The 27706-nt window shown below is 38.0% G+C and overlaps 1 protein-coding gene across 6 annotated transcripts in view; it reads right to left on the bottom strand.

Moving 5' to 3' along the window:
• The window catches only part of arid1b (AT-rich interactive domain 1B), a 421995-nt gene that overhangs the window by 81982 nt on the left and 312307 nt on the right, over window positions 1-27706 (bottom strand). For 2 of the 6 annotated variants that reach the window (XM_063056016.1, XM_063056019.1), the window contains exons 8-10: window positions 22168-22275; window positions 8575-8914; window positions 3381-3509 (exon numbers count right to left, since the gene is read on the bottom strand). In XM_063056016.1, coding sequence (XP_062912086.1) covers window positions 3381-3509; window positions 8575-8914; window positions 22168-22275 — 577 coding nt within the window. The remainder of the gene's footprint in view (window positions 1-3380; window positions 3510-8574; window positions 8915-22167; window positions 22276-27706) is intronic. The other 4 variants (XM_063056020.1, XM_063056021.1, XM_063056018.1 and 1 more) reach the window with 3 other exon arrangements.

Raw genomic sequence — 27706 nt, 5'->3', positions numbered from 1 at the left:
CTGGTCTAGCCATACAAACACTGTGTCTACCAGAGCAGGTCAAAGGCTAGGAGTCCTGCGGCATGTAACTCAGTTCCTGACTCCCCCAAGCCTGCCCACCATCTACGAGGCTCAGGTCAGGAGTGTAATGGAATACTCGCCACTCGCCTGGATGAGTGCAGCTCCACTGACACTCAAAAAGCTCGACACCATCCAGCACAAGGCAAGGCTGTCCACTTGATTAGTACCGCTTCCACAAGCATCCAATCCCTCCACCATCGACGAACAGTTGAAGCAGTGTGTGCTATCTACACGATGCATTGCACTGTACATCAAATGTTCCTAAGGCAGCATCTTCCAGACCTACAGCCACTACCATCAAGAAGGACAAGAACAACTGATACCTGGGTGATACCTGGGAACATCACCGCCTGGAAATCCCCCCCCCCCCCCCCATATCACTCACCATCCTGACCTGGAAACATATCATTGTTCCTTCATTGTCACTGGTTCAAAATCATGGAATTCCTTTCCTAACAGCACTACAGGTGCACCTACACCTCAGAGACTGCAGCAGTTCAAGAAGGCAGCTCATCACCAACTTCTCAAGGGCAACTGGGAATGAGCAATAAATGCTGGCTTAGCTGGCAACGCCCACATCCCGCGAATGAAAAACTTTTTCTAACTGTATTCCAGTAACTGATCAATGATCACTCATTGAATTTTATTTTGTTAAAAGTGGCTCTTTATCTCAAATTTGTAAATGTAAATATATCTACTAATCTGCATCTGAAAGGAGGTGATATCAGAGTGGCTACAGCAAAGTTTGATGAATGGTTTGCTCTCAACAGTTACTGATCTTTTTCAAAAAATGACCAATAATATTTATTTTTAGATCCTTCTGTAAAATTTGTACTTGCCATTTTATCCTCCATTTTTTTCCAAGATATAGAATCTGCTTCTAGCCCCATGGTTTGGTAATACTTTTTAATTCATTCCATTTTTTCATTGAATAGCAACCAGAATCAATGGCTACAACTTCAAGCACATAAATATTTATCAATGTCTTCCCTTACCAAATCGTACACCGAGAGGAGATTTCAATGGTATATCTTTGTAACACACATATCCAATGGAATTATAAGTAAGACTTGCAAAATCACTTCCATGAGTAAACAGTAATGCAAGCTTTGTTTTTTTTTTATCATTATAAACCTGATAATATCTCTGTTTTCATTAAAATGTATTGGATTGGTGTCTAAGATTCAGTCCGGAATCACGGACAATACAATCCAGAACAAAGGTATGCCCTCCTTCTGAAAAAGGAAAAAACACATAACAAAAAACTCAAAACTCTAAACTCTAAGTTCTCAGCCTTTTCAATATCATAGACTTAGAGAGTTCAGCTGTTTTTAATACATCAATATCGGTTTTATTGCACATTTAAACATGGAGCCTTTAAAAATACATTGTATATGTAAATTGTGTTTTGTAACAACCTAGAGGCAAATACTAGAAGAATTTTACAATGCTGAAAATGTTCATCTAAACTCGTTTACATCAAATCATGATCATGTGAACTTTTCTTGTTGTTTTTAGTTGTGTTAGAACAGCGATCCCCAACCACCGGGTCGCAAAGCATATGCTACCGGGCCGTGAAGAAACGATATGAGTCAGCTGCACCTTTCCTCATTCCCTGTCACGCACTGTTGAACTTGAACATAGGGTTGCCAACTATCCCGTATTTGCCGGGACATCCCATCTATTGGGCTAAATTGGTTTGTCCCGTATTTCCCCCGCTAAGGTAGAGCGTTCCTATGAAACCTTTCATGCTGAAATAGCGTGAAGCGAAGAAGCAATTACCATTAATTTATATGAGAAAAATTTTTGAGCATTGCCAAACCCAAAAAATAACTAAACAAATCATACCAAATAACACATAAAACCGAAAATAAATAACAGTAACATATAGTAAAAGCAGGAATGATATGATAAATACACAGCCTATATAAAGTAGAAATAATGTATGTACAGTATAGTTGGGAAGATTAAGGCAAAACTGATTTGTGGGGCAAAAAAAAATTGGCACGTACACACATGCGCATGTCACGCATGCGCACACAGGTGCCCGTGCAAGGCTTCATGGTCATGGTAGTCTTTCCTGGGGTAAAGTGTCCTGGGATTTGACTGCTACTTTTGTCCCTTATTTGGGAATGAGAAAGTTGGCAACCCTAACTGTAAAAGATATGTTGAGATGAGTTTAACCCTACTTGAAACCACCACCCCACCTCCCCACACCGGTCAGCCAGTCCGCAAGAATATTGTCAATATTAAACCGGTCCGCGGTGCAAAAAAAGTTGGGGACCCCTGTGTTAGAAATGCAAAGATTACAAGGAATTTCATAACATGGGTTCCATACCTTGAGATTTTGTGTACACTTGAACAATAAATGTCAATGTTCCTATTGGCAAAGTAACAGACATTGCAGCAGACTGCTGGGGAGAGGACACGATATGCACAAGAAATGGCACAATTATTGAAATACCCTGAGTCCTCTTGGACTAAAGTCTTCAGTTACTGTTTCCAATGATTTCATCAAAACCCACTTTAAACAAAATGCGGTTAATCATTTCACTTTGAGGCTAAAATTAGGAGGTGCAGGTGGTCTGTACCGCTTAGACACTTTTCCAGACTATTCTGGGGAATATTGAGTAAAAGGCCAGTGAGTTTGGGATGCACCTTCAACTTATTCAACAATCAGCTCAAGTGATACTGGCTGAAGCTAGAAGCCAACCTCTCACTATTCAAGGAGAGGAGCTCCTGAAATGTTTTTTAAAAAAAGACAAAAAGAGTTATGACTCTCCCCATCTTCTTCCACTAAAAATAGCATTGATATGATAGATCACTCTTTAAAGTAATTGTTACAGTCAATGTTGGGGACATTTTTCCAATAAATCATGTGAAGATTCCTGCTCCATATAATATTGCACATACTAAAAAATAAATCTGTTCGGTTAAAGTTCAATCGAATGACTGAAGGTATCAGAGAGTTAGACATGCTTGTTCAGCTCTTCAAATGGGTCTTGAATAAACTGTGTAATGAGAAGGACTTGAAATTTTTCAATGCAGTCCCCAGTCTTTGTAATGTAATAGCTCTGCACTGCGGTTTACAACTTCCCTATTAGGCAGGAAGAGGTTCAGCCATGCCAAAAGCCATGCAGGTGTGAGGCATGCATTTTATTTTCATTCTTTCATAGCTCTGGTTAGTACAAAACATAACTAAACAGAATCAAAAAAGGAAATCACAAAGAACAATCCTCTTTTTTTTGCAGTCGGGTTATAAATCCTGCTGGGATACACCATGGTCCCACAGCAGAACCAATCATATAACAGCTACCTACCCGTATTGGTCAGGCTGGTACATCAAGGGAGCCTGAGTGTTGCCATAGTTGGGATGTTGTGGTGGAAACACAGGACGTCCACCAGGCCCAGTCTGACTGGGATAACCAGGCGACCTAATGTACGGTGGCCTAAATTGGGAAAAAAATAGCTCCTTTGTTTTTATTCTGTGTCAGTTCTTCATTTAGCTGTTACAATTTAACCCATCAATCCTCAACAATTAAAATGAGATTTGAAAATTTAACAATCAGTTTAAGCATGATGGGTTTTTAAAGTTTAATTTCATGTTTTTCTATGTCCAATAACCTTTCCTTAATTTTATAAGTATTTAAGGTTTAAGTATTGGATTCTCATATATATTAATTCATTACAAAATTAATAGTGAGAACTTATCAGGTTTGAAGATTGACCATTTACATTAAAACTGGTATTTTTTTTCCATTTTCTCAATTGGCTGTTTTCATCTTCAATTGATAACTTTTGAGGTTCACTTCCATGAATTGAATTCATTTGCCAAAACCTTGCCCGGTTGATCATACAATAAGAATGCAGGGACTAATTTCTGACAGACTAAACAGACTAAAGGAGGAGTCACAGCATCGTCCGATTCTGTCTTCACTGGATGTCTACACAAGTGAGTCCCACCACGAATCATAGAACATTGGAGACACAAAGATCAGTAGTAATGTCACATCAACAGGTCTGGATGAAGTCAACTATTTTACTACAATAGTAATTAATTCTGAGACATTATGGCCTGTATTTCTTAAGTGTCAGAGTGGATACTATCCTTACTGAGCTTTTATTTATTTCAGGTTTCAGTTGCTTTTCAAGCAATTCTAAACCGAAACAATGGAAACCCAGTCATTGAAAGTTGTGAATGCACATTGTTATAAAACTCTCTTACAATATGCTTGATAGTTGGTTTTATTCTTCTCACGGCGTAATATTTTTCATTGAGGTTTCTTATGAACCATGGGTTATTATACTTAAAATGTAACACCTTATTATACGTCTTTTTTGCAGGGTAGGTATGTGATCATCATTTTCAATCATATTGCTGGTACAACTATAAATGTGCATTAGTTACTTTTCATCAAAACCATTAAATTTGGTGGATAACATGATGTAGTGCTGAACAATTCAGCTCACGGAATGTTCCAGCCCAATCTCTGATGAGTACAAAACATTGCAATAGTATGAAAACAAAAATTTACTGACTTTCCCTATTCCTGATTACTAGTCAGTTACTCCTGCTGTGACATGCATAAGCAAATTTTGAGAAAGGATAAGCTTGGATTTTCTGCAGTCTCTCTATTCCACTCTGGTTAGACTCTATTAATGAAAAATGCTAACGTGGACAAAGTACACAAGAAATTTAAGGGATAGTCAGGAAAGGAGAGAAGGGCAGAAGAATAAAGAACACACACAAATTAAGGACAATCCTTCTCACTAACCACACATTCAAAGAACTATGCAACCAGAGTATATATACACCACCTGACAGAATAATAAACTGCTTACTGAGTTTTGAGACAGGTTAATTTTCAGAATAGATTCTAGTTACTCAGGTATACTATCAAAAGATCAATTTAAATTATGCCAAATTTTAAAACAATAAAATTTCTGAATTAGTTTGTATGAAAAGAGATATTCAAATAATATATTTTCACATTGTACAAAAGAATCCAATACTTAAACTTTAAAACTGATCCACAAAAATATTCTGAACACAACCCACGAAAACACAAATCCAAAACATGTATAACAAAGTGTTCTGGTTTGACAAGGTGCCTGTTTTAAAACAGTGTTAAATAGGTGTTACTTGACAGTAAACCATACGGAAACAGAGTTCTTCAAATTGCTTCTCTCGCTAAATTGTAACAACCGAGAGGTTTATTGTTTGTATAACAAGGCTGTCATATGGAACTTCTAGCAACTCAAACAATATTCAACCAAATCTAATATTCAGAAAGAAAGAGTTATTCAGACTGGGTGTTAACTAGAAAATGATTAACATTTCCGAAGGAAACTGCAACTCTAATTACTTCAGACAGAGTAAAGGCAGATTGTTTATTTTCATTTATTTTCAAATATTCAGAGAAAATGTGAGTAAGAATTAAAAGAACTCTTTAAAGCCTTGAAATAGTGTAGTGCAGCACCAGGTTTATTTCAGTCCTGTAATGGTAAATTGACCTGTGTTTATTAATATAAATACTTTTTAATACCTCCTTCTCACTAGCTGATCATCTATATATTTGTCCAGCTGAATTATAACACTACTTCACAAAAACTGTTCAAACTGAAGATATGTTGACGGTCCTGAAAAAAAGTCTCGGCCTGAAACGTTGACTGTCTGTTCATTGCATAGATACTGCCTGATCTGGCGAGTTCCTCCAACATTTTGCATATGTTGCTTTGGGTAGTGCAATAGCTTAGGTACCTGATTGCTTCTCATTGGATAACACATTTTGTTTCTACACAACTTGCATCCAAACAAGGAATCACAAATGGAAAGGGCTTTGCCCAATTTATAAGTAAGGCTAAAACTGGGTGTCTCGTATTCTCAGTACTCTGCTCCCAGCCCATACAAATTGCACTTTTAATAGCTAAAAATGCAATCTTTGTGTTGTATGCAAATTAACAATAAACAGAGTGTATCAGATGATCAAAGAAAACATTCTGTGCAAACCAACGGCATATTTCCTTCATATATGTTTCGTCATATATTCTCCACTAAGCATGCATCACCTGTAATGCTCTATACTTCGGATGAATTTTTGGTTTGCTGATTGCCAACACTGCAAAATGTTGCACGAATAGTTACATATTATTTCTCACATGAAACTGTAATTATTGAATGTTAATGCACATAAATATTTTGGACATGGAGTGTAAAGCAACATATTCTGGGAGAATTGGAACTACATTTAAACTTTAAAATACTTGACTGCTAACAACATTTGCTTATTGATGAGTAAAATTACTATAAAATTCAATATTGAAGAATGAGCAGCAAATAAAAAATATTCATTTCAGAGCAATTATCCTTCCTTCCTGCAATTATAGCAAACGGAGTGAAAACTAGCACAAGATAATTACTATTGAAGGGAAATATAAATAAAGCAACAGAAACTAATTCTGTATCATACAACATCAGAACCACAAAATAATGCCAATTACATCATTAACTTCTCAATTCAAACATTCAAGGCTTATATGTGGCTGCATGAATGGTAACAGGACACTAATTGAGAAAGGTAAAAAGTTACCCAGCCTGCACCGAACAGCCAGACAGAGTGAACCAATGTGTAATGGCTGTGTTAAATTTCTAGCTCAGTCATTCAAAAAAAGAGAAACATTCAGAAGCTTCAAAGCTGGTGGAAATAAAGCAAAAATCAACAAATTACCAAGGAACTACAATAGTAGTCCACTACAGCAGTATGTCCCAACATTTGTATCAGAGAGGGCTATATCCCGGGATAATGGGGGCAAAAAGTAATATTTTGTCAATTTACCAGTAATTTAAGATTTTCTGCTTCAGTTTGTTTTCCAATTCTCTTACAGGCATTTCACCTCAAGTATTTCAGCACAAGTTAAATATAGTTGCACCATAACTTACTCCAATGACATTCCTCGATTATTCCAATAGGGAGCACATTTGAGGTATGCAGCCCAATTGTTAGCTCCTAGGGATCCAATGAAATGCTTTGCTTCTACATCATGTTCATCAAACAACAAGAACACGAACTGATTAACTGAGAACGTAATTCAGTATGCATGTATGAAAGACAATTTGTTCACTAATCTCATCTGATATAAAGTCATACATTTCTTTGGAAAGAATGTGAACTGAACACAGTTCATTCTTGCAACTAAGTATATTCTGAAATACTCAGAATTGGATTTTATTCATAGATTTTCTCAGATATTATTTGCTTTATTAAAAAAGAAACAATTGGAAATTCAGATTTCTGGAAACATTTTAAATATAATGATTGAATGTTAAATCTCCTGACAATATTTTATTGTCTTGTCTAACAATAGATGAAAGTGAATTCTTTTTTTTTGGAAAAAAAACTGATATGAAAATATTAATTTTCTGGAATCTGCAGTTAAAAGTATTTCTTCCAATTGAAACACTGTGCTGTGCAAGCCTAACAATTGTTACTTACTTAAATCACCTACAGCTTCTTTTAATAATTGTTCACGGTAATGTTCTGTATAGATTTATTCATTTTAGTTCCTAGGCAAAAATATCACTGGTTAACAATAAATACTAAGATGTACTTTGGTAATTCTGTCAAGCAACTGCCACAAGAATGGCTGCACTGATAAACAAATTTATGTGTATATGTGTAATATCTGCTTAGTGAATGGAAATAGCCCTTTGAGAGCTGAGAATAAGTAAATGTTGTAACTGTGGTCAGTTTTATTTTATAATCAAAAGGTAAAAACTGATAATATTTTTGATCTTACTCTATTTGGAGAGGAGCACAAGCTGCACTTAAAATCTTTAAGTCATTGCAAATTTCTTTCAAATGTCTATCTACTTCAGTAGTTCAAACTGAGAAAAAGGGATACAAGGTCTATGGCTTCATATTTTCAGTCTTTCCTTATTCAGCCTGCTTGTCAAAACAACGCAGTTGTGGAATCACCCACAAGGGGGAATGATTTGAAAAGTGCATAACTGGTCAGGACTATGTTTCCTCCCCAAAAGAGTCTCTAGTCCGGTGTGTACTGTACCTGTTGGAATCTGGAGAATTGAGAAGTTGTGCATAACATGGGCTGCACAGGGACAATCTGCATGCAGCCCTTCTGAGTTCTGGAATGCTTGACTGACAGTAACAACATGAATAAACCATATACAACTGTTTAGAAAATGACAGTATTATCCAAATGCCTCATGACAGGAACCACATTTAATATCTGACAAGTATATTGCCATTTATCATAAATTAAAGCTGATTAAAACCACAGGACAACAGTGCTCTGCACCGTACCAGTGGAAATTTCCAAATTTAATTATGCCTAATTTAAATCAGCCACATATTTATTTCTTAAGAATGAATTTCAGTGTCAATCAGAGCCAAAATTTACTTGAGTGCCTTCATTAACGTCTTCTATTTTGGAAATTTCAAAGACGTTTACAAATACAGCATCCAACCTATAGAGACAATTTTGTTTTTTGCATACCTGTTTTGAGCAGAGTTTGCTGCAGCCTGCATCACAGCAGCAGCAGCCTCCTGTGCCTTGCGATTTACAGTTGCCATTGGCGGTCCCATCCCTGCGCCAACCTGCTGTGACATGCTTGGAGAGTTTGGGGTCATATTGCTCATGTTGCCAGAGTAAGGCCAGTTTGACATCCCTGATGATGACATTCTCCCTACTGTCATGTTACTGCAAGGTTGAGTTGGACCCTGACCATGCATCTGGTTGTTCATATTCATACTCATGTTGTTATTCATGCCTGGACCTGGACCACTGTAGTTGGCGTTCGGTACTCCACCATAATTAGGCGGTCTGGGATAATTACCTAAAACAGAAAGCCATTGGAATAAGTTGGTCTCAGCCTGCAATGAAACATCTGTGGTCAAAAACATAGGATGAAGCAATTACTCATCAGTTGAAATAGGTAACTTTATATGATTTTAAATGACAACTACTGGACAACTAGAACAGAGACGTTACCGACCCTTTAAAAGTGAAATTTGGCTAGGAATAATATTAAGATCATAGTTCTAAAGCATGTATCTACATCACAATAATAATTAATTACAAGTTTCAAATAAATATTTAAATTTTTCCTCAATTAGAGTGCTGAAGGAAAACATTAAAACAATAGACTGCAAATCTCAAAAGTCCTTCCAATGCTGAAAATGTAATTTTAATAACTGAAAAGTAAACCAAAGCTGAAAGTTACTCATGCTTAGCCACAAAGAGCAAGTAGCAAACACTTCATCAACTAATTAGCAAATTTAAATTGGTGTACCTAATCAAACATCTAAGTTGACATCTATCTGAATAATAATATGTGCCTTGACTATGGAAGGGTATTTGTTTAATGGATTGAATAGTTTCATGTACATTTGGGGATATTCTAAACCATCTTTTTTTGCCCAGAATCAAGTCTGAAAGGAGCCCAATCTGTAAGGAGTGTGCACATTCTCCCCCTGACCGTGTGGGTTTCCTCCCACATTCCAAAGACATATGGGTCAGTAAGTGTGGGCAAGCGATATTGGCGCCAGAAGTATGGCTTCACCTGCGGCTGCCCCCAGCAATTACTCGGACTGTGTTGGTTGTTGATACATTTTACTGTATGCTTCAATGTACATGTGACAAATTAAGCTATCTTTATCTTGCATAAATTGTGTCCAACACAATGTCAGTATCCGATGTGCAAATCAAAAAACTCATGGATTTAATCAGTCTCAAGCTCTTTGTACAGATTCAGGCAATAAACAACCTGCTTTAAACAGCATTCAATGCAAGTTTTTTTCTCTTGCAGAAATACATGTACATCACGGTATGTTATACATCTTGCTTGGGCATAAATATACTGTATGTGTTAATTGATGGAAAAATCATTAAAATTACATGTGAATAGCTACTCAGACATGACGACAACCTTTCAAAGCTATGAGCTCAAATTTGCACCTGATTTCAGCGTTGTGGTTAATCTAAAATGCTAGGGAATAGAAGAATCAGTGATGAAGAATTACTGGATAGATTGCAACATTCTTCAATCACCTGATCTATACACTTTGGTTAGGCTCAATAATACTTTCCCTTCCGAAGGAAAACTGGGATAAGTAAGTTTTCAAATCAGCTGAAAATTCACCTTCAAAATAGAATATATGAGCATGTATACAAAATTGCCACCTGCCTCTAGCATTAGCTCAATAATGCATTTATCTCTATTAACAATAAATAATAAATATTATGTGAGCCTTGAAGAACACGTCAAATTTAATTTGTTACTTGTGTTATACTCCAGAAACCATTTCCATTAAATGCTTCTACCCTTAAATCTTTGAGTATAAGATTGCCTTGGCTATAAAATTCACACAAAGTATTCGACAAGTGAAAGTTGAATTTAATCATTGAAATTTGTAAGTTCTGTCAATTCTTAGTAACTACCAGCATTGTATTTTAGGATATACAGCTTTACATTCACAGAGCACAACCCCATTCCTCCCCATTACAAACCCAAATATATATTTTCAATTTAATGCCATCCACAAATAAAAATGAGCATTTATCTACAAACTTCTAAAACTAAACAGATGTGATAAAGAAACAACTTAAAAGACCATATTGGGAAGCACGCTTAGCCAAATCACATGGTTGCGAACTAAAATTGCATTGTAGAAATTAAAGTATATGAAATAGTATTTACCATCATAGATATCATCTTGCAACTAAGATGGTAATTTCTGTCATGAAGTGCTAAGGCAGCAAAACCTTACAAAATATTTTGCAAAAGTGTAAATGAATAAAATAAAAAGGCCGATCCAAAAAGAAAAACAAGAAAAAACTAAGCTGAAGAAGTAGGTTTTAAAAAAAGTTTTCAAGTGAGGAGTTTGGAGAAATAAGTGAAATCAGAGAAGCAGCTGGTGGAAAGATGCATAACAAACCAGAATGAGATATTGTGTGAAGAGCTAATGGGTTAGAGAATTTAAGCTACAGACAGGTGAAGGCAAGGAATTAAACTCTGGAACTGGGGACGAAGAACTGGAGATGTGAGAAACAGGCTTGGTTTTTGACAAGCTGGGGGGGGGGGGGAGGTAGGTGTTGGTTAAAATTCTTCCTTTTTTTTTCCAATATCACATAAGACATCAAAAATACTGAAACCTTGTGGATCCGACTTTGAAGCCAACAGAAAGTACTCATTGTGCAGAGGATCACCACTGTTATAGAGTTATTAAGTACTATAGCATTGAAACAGGCCCTTAACTCCAACTGGACCATGTCAACCACAACATCCTCTGTTAGTACCAGTTGCCTATGTCTGGCCCATAACCCACAAAGTCCTTCCCCTCCATGTACCTATCCAATTACTTCATAAATGTTGCAAGTGCACCCACCTCAACCATTTCCCCTGGCAGCTCATTCCAGGTGCTTGCTGCCCTCTGTGGAAAGAAGTTACCTGTCATATCTCTTCCCTCATATCTTGTATCTGTGCCCTCTAGTTCTGGACTCAACACTGAGAAAAAGTCTATCCATACCACCTTATCCATATTTCTCATTTTTATAAATTTCTGTGAAGTCACTCCTCCTCCTCCTTCACTCTATCCTCCCATCATGTCAATCCTCACCCTATAACTCAGGCCATCTAGTGCAGACAGCATCCTTGTCATTCTCTTCTGCACCCTTTCCAGTTTAACAATTTCTTTCCTATAAGAGGGTGACTAAAACTGTACACAATACTCCAAGTGCAGCCTCACCTCCAACTTATATAACTTCAACGTAATGTTGTAACTCCTAATGCCCTACTGATGAAGGCCAGCAAGCCAATCACCATATCTACTTGTGCCATCGCTTTCAGTTTACTATGCACTTGTACCGTTCCACAACACTCGTCAGTACCCTGTGGTTCACTGTACAAGTCCCATCTTAATTTGACTGCCTAAAATGCATCACCTCACTTAATTAAGTTGAAATCCATTTGCCATTCCTCAGCTCATCTCCCTAACTGATAAAGGTCTCCAGGCAGTTCATTGTAACCTGCCTCACCATCAACAAGACCCCTTAATTTAGTATCAGCAAACTTGCTAATCCTGCCATGAACATTCACATCCAAATCATTTACATAAATAATGAATAAGAGATCCCAACACTAACCACTGGGCACAGCACCAGTCACAGGCATCTAGTCAGAGAATCAGACTTCAGCCATGACCCTCTGCTTCCTATTATTGAGCTAATTCTGAATCCATCACTCGAGGTCACCCTGAATCCCATGCGACTGGACCTTCCAGATCAGCCTTCAATGCAGGACTGCTAGTGCATCTGGGGCACCATGGTAGCATGATCCTATTACAGCCCGAGCATTCCGGAGTCCAGCGCCATTCTGTACGCCATCCTTGTGTAATGCTTGGGTTTTTCCCTGTCACTCCGGTTTCCTCCCACAGTCCAAAGACATATCGGGTAGGTTAATTGGTCATTGTAAATTGTCCCATGATTAGGTTAGGGTTATCAGGGTTGTGGGGTTGCTGGGGCAGCATGGCTCAAAGGACTGGAAGGGTCTATTCCATGCTGTATTGCTAAATAAAGAAACAACAAGTTTTTTTTAACTGAATTCTCCCAGCAACACACACTGTCTTCATATTCTTAACCAAATGAATGTAGACTTCTTGCATTAGTTCTATGTTCTTACAGGCTGTGAAACTATGATAAAAATAAGAGACAATGTATTAAATTAGAAAACACATTTAAACATTCTGTTATTGTACATCTTTTTGGAATGGATTTTAAATAGCCAGCCTTAGAATCGAGAACAGTGCGTACAGGTTACTTAGTAGAAAGCATGTGCATTGTTTTTCAATTGTTGACAGATTTAAAAGATTTTTGGTCAGCAATATCTCTAATATTTGCCTGAAAACAGCTATGACCATTCTATGGAAGACATAGCAATTGTCTAAAAGTAGCTAAATGTTGCTTTATCAGTTCCTTGAACATTTGTAACATGAAAATAGACATTCTGTTTAATCTGGTAACTGTTCACACTAATTACATTATTGTTTATAATTCTCAAACTAGAGGCTAACAAGTGACATGAGAAAAAGGCAAGCCCTCCCACAAAGCAGCATGTAATTGTACTTCCATGTTACTTTAATCGGTTAGTAATTTGTTGGCATAAATTCTGATGGGCAACAGATGATGAAGTGATTAAACAGAATCAGTTGAACAGATGCCTGACTGGCACAGTTCAGCTGGACTCTGAGCATCAATTTTCTCCCAAGGCTTTGGTGAAATTTCTTCAGTGAAGAGTCTGTTACACAATAAGAAATTCCGATGAATCTATCGGGCACTGAACATAACTCATCATAAACAAGATAACTGGACAACGTTATGGCAGAGGAGAAACCTGAACACGGCACAATCATGGACTTGTTTATTTTAAACACTGACCGATGTTGGTCATATTTATGGGGTTCTGACCATTCATAAACTAAGATTCTAAGCATCATAACCTAGAAAATTGCACTTTTTGTATCCATGTGTAGTTTTAAAGAATTGGTTCCAGGCACAGAGTGGCTCCATGAGAAGTAATCTGTTTTCTGGGCCTCAAATTCAAACTGAGCCCGGACTGAAGAGATTAGAATTAATCTCTTTCTTTTCTGTTTTTATATTGGTCTGCTTTCAGATTGAGTTCTAGCATTTACACTGATATATCCAGGTGGCTGGACGCATCCCTTTGCAAATCTCAGGGATCGGGACATTTTCATTGCCTTGTGCCTGCTTCGATCCTTTGACAGCTGGCAAGGCTGATAACTGCTCTGCTGAAGGTACCCTGAGGCTCTTCCAAGACAATTTTCCTGAGTCCCTTGGAGCACTTAAAACTCACTGCATGAGCATAATCTATCTCTTTCCAAGGTCCTGCAAAAACTTGTGGCAGTTCTTAGTTGTGGAGCTCTGGTGGGAGTAAAAATTCTGAGACTGTTTAGATGGCTATCCCACAGAAAAGGTTTAACAAAAACTATGACTGATATTTTCTTATAGCACAGAACATAGAACAGTACAGCACAGGAACAGATCTTTCAGCCCATGATCAAGTTCAAGTTTATTGTCATCTGACTACATATAAACAACCGAGTGAAACAACGTTCCTCTGGACCATGATGCACCCACACAACATATATTACACAGAACACAAAAACCAAAATATTACAGTATAAGTTAATGAAATATAATTCAAAGTGCACATAGTAAAGCACAGCACAGGTAAATAGTAAACAGCTCACCATCTTAGTGATGTGATCTTGGTGGTGTCAGGGTGAGATTGAGGGATGAAGCTGTTATCTAGTCTGACAGACCTAGTCCTGATGCTCCTATACCTTCTTCTTGACTGTAGAGTGTCAAAGAGATTGTGGGATAGGTGGTAGGGATCCCCAACAATGCTTCGGACCTTACGCTGAACTAATTAAATTAATAATGTCCAGCCAAATTAACCTCTTCTGCCTACACAATGTCCATATCCCTCTATTTCCTGCACATTCATGTGCCTATTCAGAGGCTCTTGAATGCCTCTATCATATTTGTCTCCATCAGCATCCTGGCCGCACATTTTAGGCACCTACCACTGAGTGAAAATCTTGTCATACACATCTCCCTTGAACTTACCTCTTCTCACTTTAAATACATGATCTCTGGTTTTGGGTATTTCAACCCCAGGATAAAGAGTCTATGTGCCTCTCAAAATCTTATTATCCTCAATCAGATTTTCCCCCAGCCTCCACCGCTCCAGAGAAAACAACCAAAAGTTTGTCCAAACTACCCAGAATAGCACATCTCCTTTAATCCGGGCATCTGGTAAATCTCTTCTGCACCCTCTCCAAAGCCTCCACATCTGGCAACCAGAATTAAATGCAATACTCCAGACTCCAGATGCAACCTAACTAGAGTTTGAAAAAGCTGCAACATAACCACCTGAATTCTATTTCTTGACTCATTAAGGACAAGCGTGCCATCCTATCGACCTGTGTAGCCCCTTACGGGGACCCATGGACTTGGACCCCATGATCTTGCCATTAACAGTGCACTGTCCCTTTCCTTTACATCTGATCTCCCAAAATGCAACACTTCACATTTAGCCAAGTTAAACTACATCCATTTCTTTGCCCATATTTGCAACTGATCAATATCCCACCATATTCTTTGTTAGTCTTCTATGCTAGCCACAACTCCACCAATCTTTGTATCATCTGCAACTTACTAACCCACCTGTTATGCTTTGTAACTTCAAAATATTCAACTAATTTAAAGGAAAGCACGAGAATCTGGGAATGCGGGTCTAACTTCAGGTTTACTTTAAGCGAAGCACGCACGTATCACATGGTAGCGCAATGACATATGCAAGTAACGTATTTTTACATATAACCCATAATTATTTAAACAAGAATACTTAAACATACACACACAATTACAAAAATATTATTGAAATATTAAATACACAACACTCTTCTTTGCTTAGTTATAAACTCCAACTCAATATAGAATGCATCTCAGCTACATACACAGTATACTATATAACTATTATATACAGACTATATACAGCATTGTAAAATAAGCTTAAAGATTAAATTGCTGTGGTGGCTTTCTCACTCTTGTGGAATAACATTTTTCCCTGACCGGGGGGGGGGGGGGCGGTCACTCTACTTGGCAGGTGAGATAAATAGCTGTGGAACAATCTCAGGTTTGGGGGGCCTCCTCTGTGGTGGCTGTGCCAGTTGACTCTGAAACAACAGGAAATGATTCTGACAGCTCTGAACACCTTTCTTCTCTGTCCTTTTTCTTCTTCTAGTTTGCATATCTTGATGTTGGGAAGGTGCATTTAGCTCACTGGAATATTCTCTTATTTATCCTTCTATTGCTCGCTTTACAATCTGATCCCTCCTCTTGGTTTCCTCAACCACATCATCATCTGATGAATCCTGTGATTTCATGTCTCCATCGACACCTTTCTTTTTGGTCTTCCATTCAAAAATGGAAGATGGGCTTTGGTCTTTGCATCTACTTTTACAAGCAGCTTTTTGTCCCCTACTTGAAGTTCATGCAATAACCTTAACGTACACAAAGTAGATTCTGGTTCTTTATACTTACAAAAGCTGAATGCTTGTATCTTTCCTGAAGCTCCTTGAACTCTCTCCCAGCTTAAAACCAAGCCACATTTTGCAAGTAACTGTCTGATTAACACATTAAAAGCATTCTCAGATACGTTGCCTAAGAAAGCTATTGTAGTTGGACCACTACTTTTGTCACTTTCATGACTCCTCTGAGCAGCATGGTCCCTCCTTGGTCCAATATGCTTTCCAACCAGAGGCACAGAGGTTGGCACCAACACCTATCTGTCCTCTGTTGGAAACAGTTCTTAATGCTCAGCATAGAGACAGTTATGGCCTCATCAGTACATTTCTTAATTTGCTTTCATATGGCTTTATTGTAAGGAATGTGGTATGTAAATTGTGGAACAATCTCCAATCAAGTTGTAGTTGTCTCCACCAATCATGCCCCCGTAATGTTGATCCTTCTGTTTTTACCACATACAAGCTCAATGTAGCTTGTTGGCTGGTGTATCATAGTTAACGAATGTTATTCCCACAGGAGTTACCTTTTCTCCAGTATAAGTTCATAGTTGAATATCTGCAGGCTTCAGTTTGGTATCTTTGAAATGCCATTCAAACTCATTTTGTGGAAAGACTGAAACAGCTGAGCGAGTGGCCGATTCCATTTTAATTAATTTGCCATTTACTTCTGGCGTAGGCCATAGTGCTATTATTAATTTTCAAACTGTAAACCTCAAGACTGCACAATCTGTGTCACTCTCATCATTATCAGGTTTTCATCAACAGTATGCAGATTAGTGCTGTTTTTGAAACTGCAACTTGACTTATCATTTTCTCTTCTCTGTGCAGTCCATTTATTTTGTCTGCCCAAAATGACTTTGTAGGTGACTGACTTTATTGCATATTCTGCAAGTTTCAACTTTAAATCTGCATTTGTTTGGTGCATGGGAGCCCCTGCCACAACGGTAACACATTTTGTTCAGCCAGGCTGATGTTGCGACGCTGCAGTTTTGTTAATGTTCACTTTCACTCCTTACTGCAACTCAATTGCGTCTGCGGTTTCCATTGAAACCACAATTTCATCTGCTCTTTTAAATGTAAGTAGAATATTTTCTTTTAAGATTCCGCAAACTAAACAATCTCTTAGTATTATTAAGCCTATTACCGAACTGACAATGCTCAGACAATCTCTTCAATTCAGCCATATATGCTGAAATGGATTTCACTTCTTTTAGATTCTGCTTATGAAGCTTAAAATGTTCTACAATCAACAATGGCTGAGGTTAGAAATGCTCCTGCATTACGTTGACAATATCAGTACAGCTCATTTTGGATAGTTTGGTTGGAGCAGTGAAACTGAAGCAAACTGTGTGTTTAAGCCCAATGAACTCAGCAAAACTGGTACTCTTTTCTCACTGGCTACTTTATGTGCTTCAAAATATTGCTGAATTGGTTCAGGATACATATTCTAGTTATATCTTGTGAAATCAAATGTGTCAATTTTTCCAATATAACCAGCCGTATCTGTTTTTTTAAATGATTATCATCACCCTGTACTCACTCTTTGGGAACCCGTGAATTCTTCATTTTACTGCCTTTTTAAAAAAATTTGATCATGTCTTCCCTTCTGAAGAGCATGTGCTACGCTGATCTTTAAAAAAAAACTCGACATTGCTCGCTGCATTTTTTAAAGTTGGAATATCTTGCTGTGCTTCAACAGGACGATAACCATATGAGGTTCATTTTAAAAAATACCTCGTCACTAATATTATGTTTGTAACTTTAAAACATTAAACTAATTCAAAAGAAGATGAAGGTATCAGAAAATGCAGGTCTAATTTCGGGTATACTTTGTGAGGCGCACACATATCACGTGGTAGCATGATGACATATGTAATTAATGTATTTTATATAATAACCTACAATTAATTATTTAAATGAAGAATACTTAATCAAACTCCATTTTTATATATATACACACACACACACACTCAAGATTACTCAAATATTATTGAAATATTAAATGCACAGCACCACCCATCTATGATTCATCCAGGTTACTGTATGAGGAATCCCAGCGGATTCCTGTGGAACGCTACTACTCACAGACCCATTGACCTGCCAGAGTAAGTCCCACTGACCGTCACCTTCTATGTTCAAGCCAGTTCTGAACCCAAATTGCGAATTCATCATGAAACCCATACATCTTAATCTTCTGGATAAGCCTCCCATGAAAGATCTTGTCAAATAGCTTACCAAAATCCATGTGGGCAACTTTCAGGGCTCTACCTTCATTAATCATTTTTGCCACCTGCTTGAAAAGCTCAGTCTGGTAGTAAGGTAGAACTTGCCCCTCAAAAAGCCATGCTGACTGTTCCTAATTACATCGTGGTTTTTCAAATGCTCATAAATCCTATCGCTAAGAATCCTCTAGAGTAACTTCCATACCACTGATGTGAGATGCACTGGTCTATAGTTATTATCCTTATTTCCTTTCTTGAATAATGAAACAACATGAATTACCTGCCAGTCGTTTGGGTCCTCGCTTGTAGATAGAGGACACACATTGGTTAAGCCCCCAGCAGTTTCATCTCTTGTCTCTCTCAATAACCTGGGGTATATCCCATCAGGCCTGGAGACTTATCCATCTTAATGTTTCTGAAGAGACCCAACACTACTTCCTTCTATCTTGAAATGCCCTAACATATTAGCACACTCTACATTGCTCTCCCTATTCTTCATGGTAAAAACTGACGCAAAGTACTCACTTAGGTTCTCACCCACATGCTCCACTTCCAAAACACATTCCCTATTTTATCCTTGAGCGGCCCTATCCACTCCCTAGTTATCCTCTTGCTCTTAATGTATGTATGGAATGCTTTGGGATTCTCTTTAATCTGACTTACCAAGGACTCTTCATGACCCCTTCTGGCTTTCGTAATTCCCTTCTTGAGTTTTTTTTTTTCTGGCTGCTTCATAATCATCAAGAGCTGTGTTTCATTTTAGCTTTCCGAATCTCACACTTTCTTGTTCTTCTGACAACCTCCACATGTCATAGGCAGATTGCCCAAAAACAACTATTCTATTAACTCTCTCTAGTTCCTGTCTAATAACCTTTTATAATTTGCCCTGCTCCAATTTAATATACTCCCAAAAGATCCATACTTATCCATATCTACCTTAAAACATGAGGAGCTGCGATCACTGTTCCACAATTGTTCTCCCACTGAAAGGCCAGCCACTTAGCCAGGATCATTACCCAACCCCAGGTCCAGAATGGCCCCTCCATTTGTTGGACTATCTATATCCTGTTTTAAAGACCCTCCTGGATGGACCTAACAAATTCTGCCCCATCTAAAACTAAGGAGGTCCTAATCTACATTAGGAATGTTGGAATTGCCTTTACAATGACCCTATTTGGACATTTCCCTAATCCGCCTGCATATCTGCTTCTCAATGTCCCCCCCCCCCACCCCCAGGTTGCTATGGGTGGGGTTGGGGGAAGGGTCTAATTACAATGATTGCACTTCTCTTGTTTTTAAGTTCTACTCACTTTGATTTAGTTGATGAGGTCTCCATTATGTCCCCTCTAGGTACAGCTTTGATATTGTCCCAAATTATTAGCACAATGACCTTTTCTTCACATAACCTTCTCCTCTATCTTTTCTAAGACAATGAAACCCTGGAGGCATCGATTCCAGTCCCTCCCTCAAACAACTTTCTGTTATGGGCACATAATAGTTCCATACCCTGATGCATACTCTAAGTTCATCACCCTAACCCATAATACTCCTGGTATTAAAATACACACACTTTAACCCACCTATTTCATTGTGACTACTACCTTGATCTTGCTTGTTCTTACTATTCATGACAGTTCCTTACTATTTCTTTCAGTCCCTCCTCTTTATGACCTGGCAAACTAGTTTAAATCCTCCCAAGTAGCACCAGCCAACCTCCTAATCAGGTTATTGGTTCCCTTAAGATGCAGCCTGTCCTCTTGCACAAGTCATGCCTGTCTAGAAGAGGTTCCAGTGTTCCAAGAACCTGAACCTTGCCCCATGCATGAACTCCTCAACCACATATTCATCTGTTCTGTTTCTTTATTCTTGTCCTAACTAGCACATGACACCGGAAGTAATCCAGAGATAACTATCTTTGAGGTCCTTTTTCAATCTCTTTCCAAACTCCAGGTACTTTCTGCTCAGGACCTCTTTCCCCTTTCTGTCTATATCATTAGTGCCAATCAATACCATAATCTCTGATTGCTTAGCTTCCCACCGCGCCCCCCACCAAGAATGTTCTGCAGCCATTCTGAAACATCTTTGACCCTGGTATCCAGAAGGCAACACACCATCTGTTGTCTGTAATGCGGCCACAGGATCTCCTGTCTATTCCCCTAACAATTGAAACTCCTATCACCATTGTTTTGCTTGACTTTACCCTTCCCTGCTGAGCCTCAGAGACTGGTATAGTTAGCTATATATATTTTCTAATATGAGAAAAGTTCTGTAGCCCAAGGTACTTAAAACTTCATTGTAGAATTTGCTTTCTCAATTTTTGCAAATAAACATGTATGTCAATTTGTCCTGGTAATTACCAAATAAATCACACCCATTGCACAGGAAGGTTCCTGCCTCCATCTAGTTCAGAAAGTTTTTCTGGAATTGTATTTTACATTATGAAAAGTAGTTTAGGAAGCAGTCAGTAAGTCAAAGAATCTCCCACTATTTTCAGGAAAGTAGAGTTCAGAAATGTATTGTTTTGACTGAACAAGAGATGGGTGCATAATCAAGCTATTAAATTGTACAAAACTACAACGCTTTGATTTACTGATCATAAAAACATGACCACTCAACAAATCATAAGGTGCAACTTTTGTTTTATCCATATTATGCAATGTGTTATGAGCAGTGGATCATCAAAGAATATCTCATACAACAACCTCGTTTTAATATAACTTTATGAATAACCTGGAAACTCCATGGACAAACTGGTAATATGTGCATTGAATAAAAATCAAAGTGTCTGCTTCTCCTTGCGGGGGGAATTCAAGACAAGACAAGCAAAATTGAGTTCTTCCCCAAATCTGATACCATGTGGAGAATCTACACTGTTTAAGACCTGGAAGCTATTTAAGTGCTTGGGCATGGATGAACATGATAAATCTTGAAAATGCTAACAGCTGGACACACTACAGCTTACAAATTGGGTCTGGGCAATGTCAACCCAGTTTCTAAGCCATTTAACTACAATAAATGGACTGGGAACAAATTTGGTAGGAAGAAAATAGATCGACACAACAGCAGTTAATCAAAAACAGCTGCCAGCTGTAAAATTTACAATGATGAAGCTCTTGGCAACATTCAGACATGTATATGCCAGAGAATTTAATTTTGCTAACTATAACAATACACTTGTGACTAAATTTTTTAATGCTCAAAATGGAATCACCCAATAATTTGTTTGCAGTAACAGATTACAAAATAAGAATAAAATTTAATGCTAAAAGTTAAATTGTTAAGTAACCTAAATACAGCCCTACAAACTAAAATCAGCATTTATGCCAATCTTTTTAGGCTGGGCCAGGGTTTGAAAAAAAGGCTCTCACATTCAACTATATTGTTAAATCTAAATTGAAACCAAAACATTTTTGAAAAAAGGCACATTACTTAATGCAATTTTCAGCATGAAAACTTCTTGCAGATTTTTTAGGAATTGGTCTACACTTCCAGCCACTGACTGCATCTAACTGAAAAGGATGAATTGCACACTATAGTAATCTAGTATTGGCAATTAATACACACTGGCTCCATCGCTATGGCCTGATTAACCACAGGTTCACAAAATGTTTTACCTTCCCTTCTCCCAAATGAATTTAATTTAGTGTTTTAATGCCCAATTTCCCCTCTTTTGTTCTTTATATTTATGTTGTGCTGTGTATAAGATTTCTCAACTATCAAACCCTCCTATTTTGTACTTTCCTCCATCAGATTCTTACCTCCAACAGTCTCGTCGACGATCTTTGCTACTTCCAGACCGACAGCGCCCCTTTCCTTTCCTTCCGATCCATGGGTGCTGCCATTTCTTTTAACTGTCATGGCACAACCTGCTCCAGGAGAAGCCACAGTAAACACAAGGACCACTGTCTCCTTCACAACTCAGCTGCCAAATCTATTAATAGTTTCCTCCCTTGCTCCTCAAACCAGGTTCAATGGATGAGAATTAGTAGTAGGCCAGAAATCTGAATATTTGGACAGTAGTTTCCCCCTTTTCTATTTTATACACTTGCCTCATGAGCTTTGTCACTTCTTTTTTATCTTCCCTTTTTAAGCTCTAGCTGTCCATCTGCCACCCTTCTCCCCTTTATTTCCTGCAACACCTTTTAAGCAACAGAGATTTTCATTATTGTTTAAGATTCTTTTCTCTGATGCATCTGTTGGAAAAAGCTTTGTTTGTTATAGTCCAACAGGGACTGTAGTTGGATTGTCCAGTGATATAATTTGCTCAAAATAACATGAGCAGAAGACTACACAAGGCTGAGATGAATAAGCATAATAAGTGGGATAAAGACAAATTCACATAATCCAAAATGAACAAACAGTAATAACCACAGTGCACTGTGGCATCATTCATCTGTTTTGAGAAAATACAGTATGTCAACTGTGGCTTCTCCTACGATCTTGAATCATAAAAGTTTGACAGATAGTATTTAAAATAAAATCTTAATAATGCGAGCCCTATGAGATCCTTTATCTATGTATTTATGACACAGAGCGCAGACTATTTGGAAATCAAGGCAGGTAATAGTTAAGCAAATTCTACACCAAATAAAACTGGATCCCTGACCTCAGACAACTGGGAGGGCATTATTAATCAGAACCTCCTTTGCAAAGAGCTGAGGATGGCTCAAGTGCTAATCCACATTGAGGACAACTAAATGAATTCTTTCCAATATGGGACAACAAAAATGTCCAATAAACAACTTACAGCCACAGTGATGTCAGAACCAAACCAATATAAAACCTGATTCAGCAGTGCAAATGTAAAGGATTTATTTCTCAAAGTGTACTTTACAAGCTCAAGAGACTCCAGACATTGCAATCAATTCCGCATTTTCAGGTGATACAGGGAATATGTCAGCCAATTTGGCACAGCAAGGTCATACAAAAGAATAAATGACCAGTTTGTTTTCGTGAGAAATGAATGCTAGCCATGACATTGGGAGAATGATTTAGTTCATCAGATAGTCCCATTAGATATTTTGTACTCACCTGCTACAAAAAGGGTTTTGGTGAAATGCTTAATCTGAAAAACAGAATTCCTCTCAACCGCATTGCAGCAGTAACATTGATTTTGTGCTCAAATCTCTAGATAGGGAGTTGAACTCAAAACACGTGTCAGAGATGTTAAAGTTGAGATCTAATTGGCACACCGTTTAAAACCCTCTACTTCTTTCTTTCTTGGCATAAACCCTTTGACAATTACAAAAGAAGACAGTCTTTCCTGCTAACCATATGGCAGCAAATGGAAAACTGTCATTGTAAATGTATTTATGCTAGATCTTAGCAATCCTGGGTTTAGAAATCCGAAGGAGTTTCACTACAGATCTGGAGCCATTCAAGTCATACAGCTTGAGGTCCCTGTGCCAAATTTTAAAAATAATTGTCCCAATAGTTCTACTTCTCTTGGTCTACAATGCTGCAAATTATTTTAATTCCATCTTGTAAGTTAATATTGAATCTACATCTAATATCCTTTCAGGCAGTGCATACATATAAGAATTTTATTCATAAAATGTCTTCTCTCACCTTTACCCTCTCTCTGGTTCTCCTACTACCTACATTGATTGAAAGTGAAAAGCCCTTTTTTCCTCTGCTTTATGAAGACCTTTCCCCGTGAACATCTCTATCAAACATTCACCTAACCTCCTCTGTTCCAACAGTACTGGGGAAATTCTCTTGCTTTATATTTCATATTACTGAAATCTTCACCTCTGGTATCATTATTTCATTCGAAGCATTACATATAATAATTTGATAAACATGGCACATTTCAGGAATGCAGCTAGGCCTTCTTTATACAGCACAAACACTGTACAATGGATGGCCAAAATGAACACACTTTTTTCTCCCTAGAGTGCGATAATCTCTATTAAATTACATGGGCTCAGATTATGCACCAGGTTTAAACTGGCACAGAGTGCAAGAATAGATACCTCAATGAAAAGCCAAGTGAATCTCTGCTCATCGCAGCTGCATGAAATCATGAGAAATACAGGGACAAAACACAACGGCAAACTCCCAGTGGAGTTGATTCAACAAGGGCACAGTGCAAGTTTCAGTAACAGTGCACAAAGTCTGGAGCTTGCTGACTCTCAGCAAAATCCAGGTCGTCATTGCCATCATCATTAGCTACTTGTCCATGCAATGTTATGCTGATAACTAAATCTGGCTCAGACTCGAGACTAAGCTGTCAATTTTAGGATATAGATTACTTGTCCCTAATCATATAAAAGTTAAAGAGCCTTATAAAAACCAGAATTCCTTCATTACATGCATGTCTAATATCTGTGCCCTAGCACATCCAGGGCATTTGAATATATGAATTAGAAGCAGAAGTAGGCCACTTATTTGCTCCAAGACTCCGAGGAAGGGAGGTCCAAAGACTTACAATCCTCAGAGAAAAAGATATCACCTCACTCCATTGTGATTTTTTAAAACAGTGATTCCTTGTTCAAGATTCTCCCAAGGAGGAAGTATCACTTCTAGGTCCTATTCACACCCTCCAGAATCTCATGTTTAGTGAACTCCAATGCATATATCATAGCCTGTACATTCATGCAATACTCATATAAACATGCCCCCTAATGCTTCCAACATTTCAAACTCCTTCCTTAAATAAAAGACCAATACTCTTGATGGTCTGATGGTCTAACCAATGCATTAGATCACCGAAAGATACTGATCTTACTTTTTCATTCAAATCCTTATGTCTTTTCCTACCTTTGTCTCACCAGATCAGCAGCCACATGCTTGGTGTCATCATCCAAGTCACTTCTACAATTTTCAGCCCAGCCCCAGTTTCCATGGCATTCCACTTACTTCACAGTTTCAACCCGGAAAAAATACCTATTACTGCTTTCTCTCTACTTCCTGTTAGCCAAGCAATCTTCTATCCATGCCAAAATATTTCCACCTACTCCATGGACTTTCATTTTCAACAATAATATTTCATGCCATATGGTAAACCAATTACATTCTACTTTAGTTCTTCAGTGAACTCCAATAACTTGGTCAAACATAAGTTTTCTTTCATAAAATCATGCTGTATTTTCCTAATTACCTTAAAATTTTCCAACTGCCCTGCTGTAATATCTGGCCTGTAGTTTTCACCTTTTTTGTCTCTACCTTTTCGGATAAAGGAGTTGTATTTGCTGGTTTCCAATCCAAAGGAACCTTCCACGAATCTAGGGAATTTGGGAAAATTTAAAACCCATCATATATCTCTAACCCAAGGATGAACTCTATCAGGACCTGAAGACATGTCATCCCACAGGTCTAACCACCTCCCTGGTGACTGGAAGTTTCCTGATTTCCTTCCTCACTTCCAGTTCCTAATTAACAAATATTTTTGGGATGCAACCTGAGCTGCCTTCATTGAAGACAGATCAAAATATCTGTTTAATTTAGCTGTGAACTCCTTGCCTTCCATTAATTCGTCAGCTTTTTTAAAAAAATCTTAGTTCTTGCTATATTTTTACACATTACTGGCTAGCTTTTTTATTCTAGTCTTTTAGTTATTCTTTATTGTTTTTATATTTTGTCCTGTTGTTTGTCCAGAAATCTTATCTTTGCACAATTATACATTATTTCATTAAGTTTTATATGCTGTTTTTTTTAAATTAACCAAGGCTGGTTGGTCTCCTCCCCCCACCCCACAACTTCTCTTTCTCACAGGAATTTAAGTATTCTGATAGATCCCCAAAAGTATCTGCTACACATCTCGACTGACTAATCCTTTAAGCCAACATGGTGGTTGAGATGGTATTCATTTGAATATCTTTGAGGAATGATAAGTTTGTAACATATTGACTGATAAGATTTGGGATTGGGTACAGGGAAGGAAGATACTTTATTAGTAAACTCCAGCCCTGAAATAGATATTGTGTTGAGATTCATGTTGTTGAAGTAACGTTGAACAGAATATAGAATTTATCACATATTACTGGGGAAAAACCATATGCAGTATGCATTAGAACACACAACTAATCAACGTGCAATCATATGACTGTGGACTCTGATCAGTGCACTGTAAATAAAATAGGAAGGGAAGCCTTTGAAATAAAGTAATTTTAGAATAAGTAGATTTACAGTTAAATCTTGAAAACATCATTTTTAAAATATCTTGCAGATCCTCTAAAAGTCAAACAATTAATTTAACTATTTTGGGAACAAATCAGAATGAATACCTCTTCATCATCCAACCTAATCTATGCTCCTTATGTACAATGGCAACCAAAAGGCTTCTTGGAATGTATATACTTAAACTCCCCGAAAATAATTCAGCGTTCTACTCCAATGCATATCAAACTTGCATATGAGGAGTTTTTTGACTCAGCAAATAAAAACTAAGAGAAAGACTGGTTATATTTCATTGAGGTGAGCTTGTTTTCATCCAGGAATTAGCGTAGCACGTAGTAAAACAAAATCAAGAGAGAATGGATAGCAATGTGAGCGGAAGTTAGTTACCGGGGGCGGGGGTGGGGTGGGGAGAACTGGACTGGTGACATTGCTCTGCTGTGAGCTGGCACAGACCCCATGGGTCTAATTGCTTCCTTAGTTGTAGAGCAGGACTACCATAGTATGTAAAAAGCCCTTAACGGTTATATCTTGATTTTTATGACTTTAATGGTAACACTGAAGACATTGCCAATTTTACCAATATAACTTCTGATGCTCCTCAAAGAAGATATAGAGATCCTGAAAGAACTCCAGCCATGTGGTGTTCTAGCCTGTCTGAATTTACTGTATAACAGCATTATCTGGACTGTACACATTATGGGGGCTTTTGTAAGTGTTATTTTAAATCAAAAGTTCAAATTAAATAACAAGCAACACACATCAAAGTTGCTGGTGAACGCAGCAGGCCAAGCAGCATCTATAGGAAGAGGCGCAGTCGACATTTCAGGCCGAGACCCTTCGTCAGGACTAACTGAAGGAAGAGTGAATAAGGGATTTGAAAGCTGGAGGGGGAGGGGGAGATGCAAAATGATAGGAGAAGACAGGAGGGGGAGGGATAGAGCCAAGAGCTGGACAGGTGATAGGCAAAAGGGGATACGAGAGGATCATGGGACAGGAGGTCCGGGAAGAAAGACGGGGGGGGGGTGACCCAGAGGATGGGCAAGAGGTATATTCAGAGGGACAGAGGGAGAAAAAGGAGAGTGAGAGAAAGAATGTGTGCATAAAAATGAGTAACAGATGGGGTACAAGGGGGAGGTGGGGCCTAGCGGAAGTTAGAGAAGTCAATGTTCATTCAAA

The sequence above is a fragment of the Mobula hypostoma genome, chromosome 8 (assembly GCF_963921235.1).
Source record: "Mobula hypostoma chromosome 8, sMobHyp1.1, whole genome shotgun sequence".
In the NCBI taxonomy this organism is placed as follows: domain Eukaryota; kingdom Metazoa; phylum Chordata; class Chondrichthyes; order Myliobatiformes; family Myliobatidae; genus Mobula; species Mobula hypostoma.
This window is presented reverse-complemented; position numbering and strand designations above follow the sequence as displayed.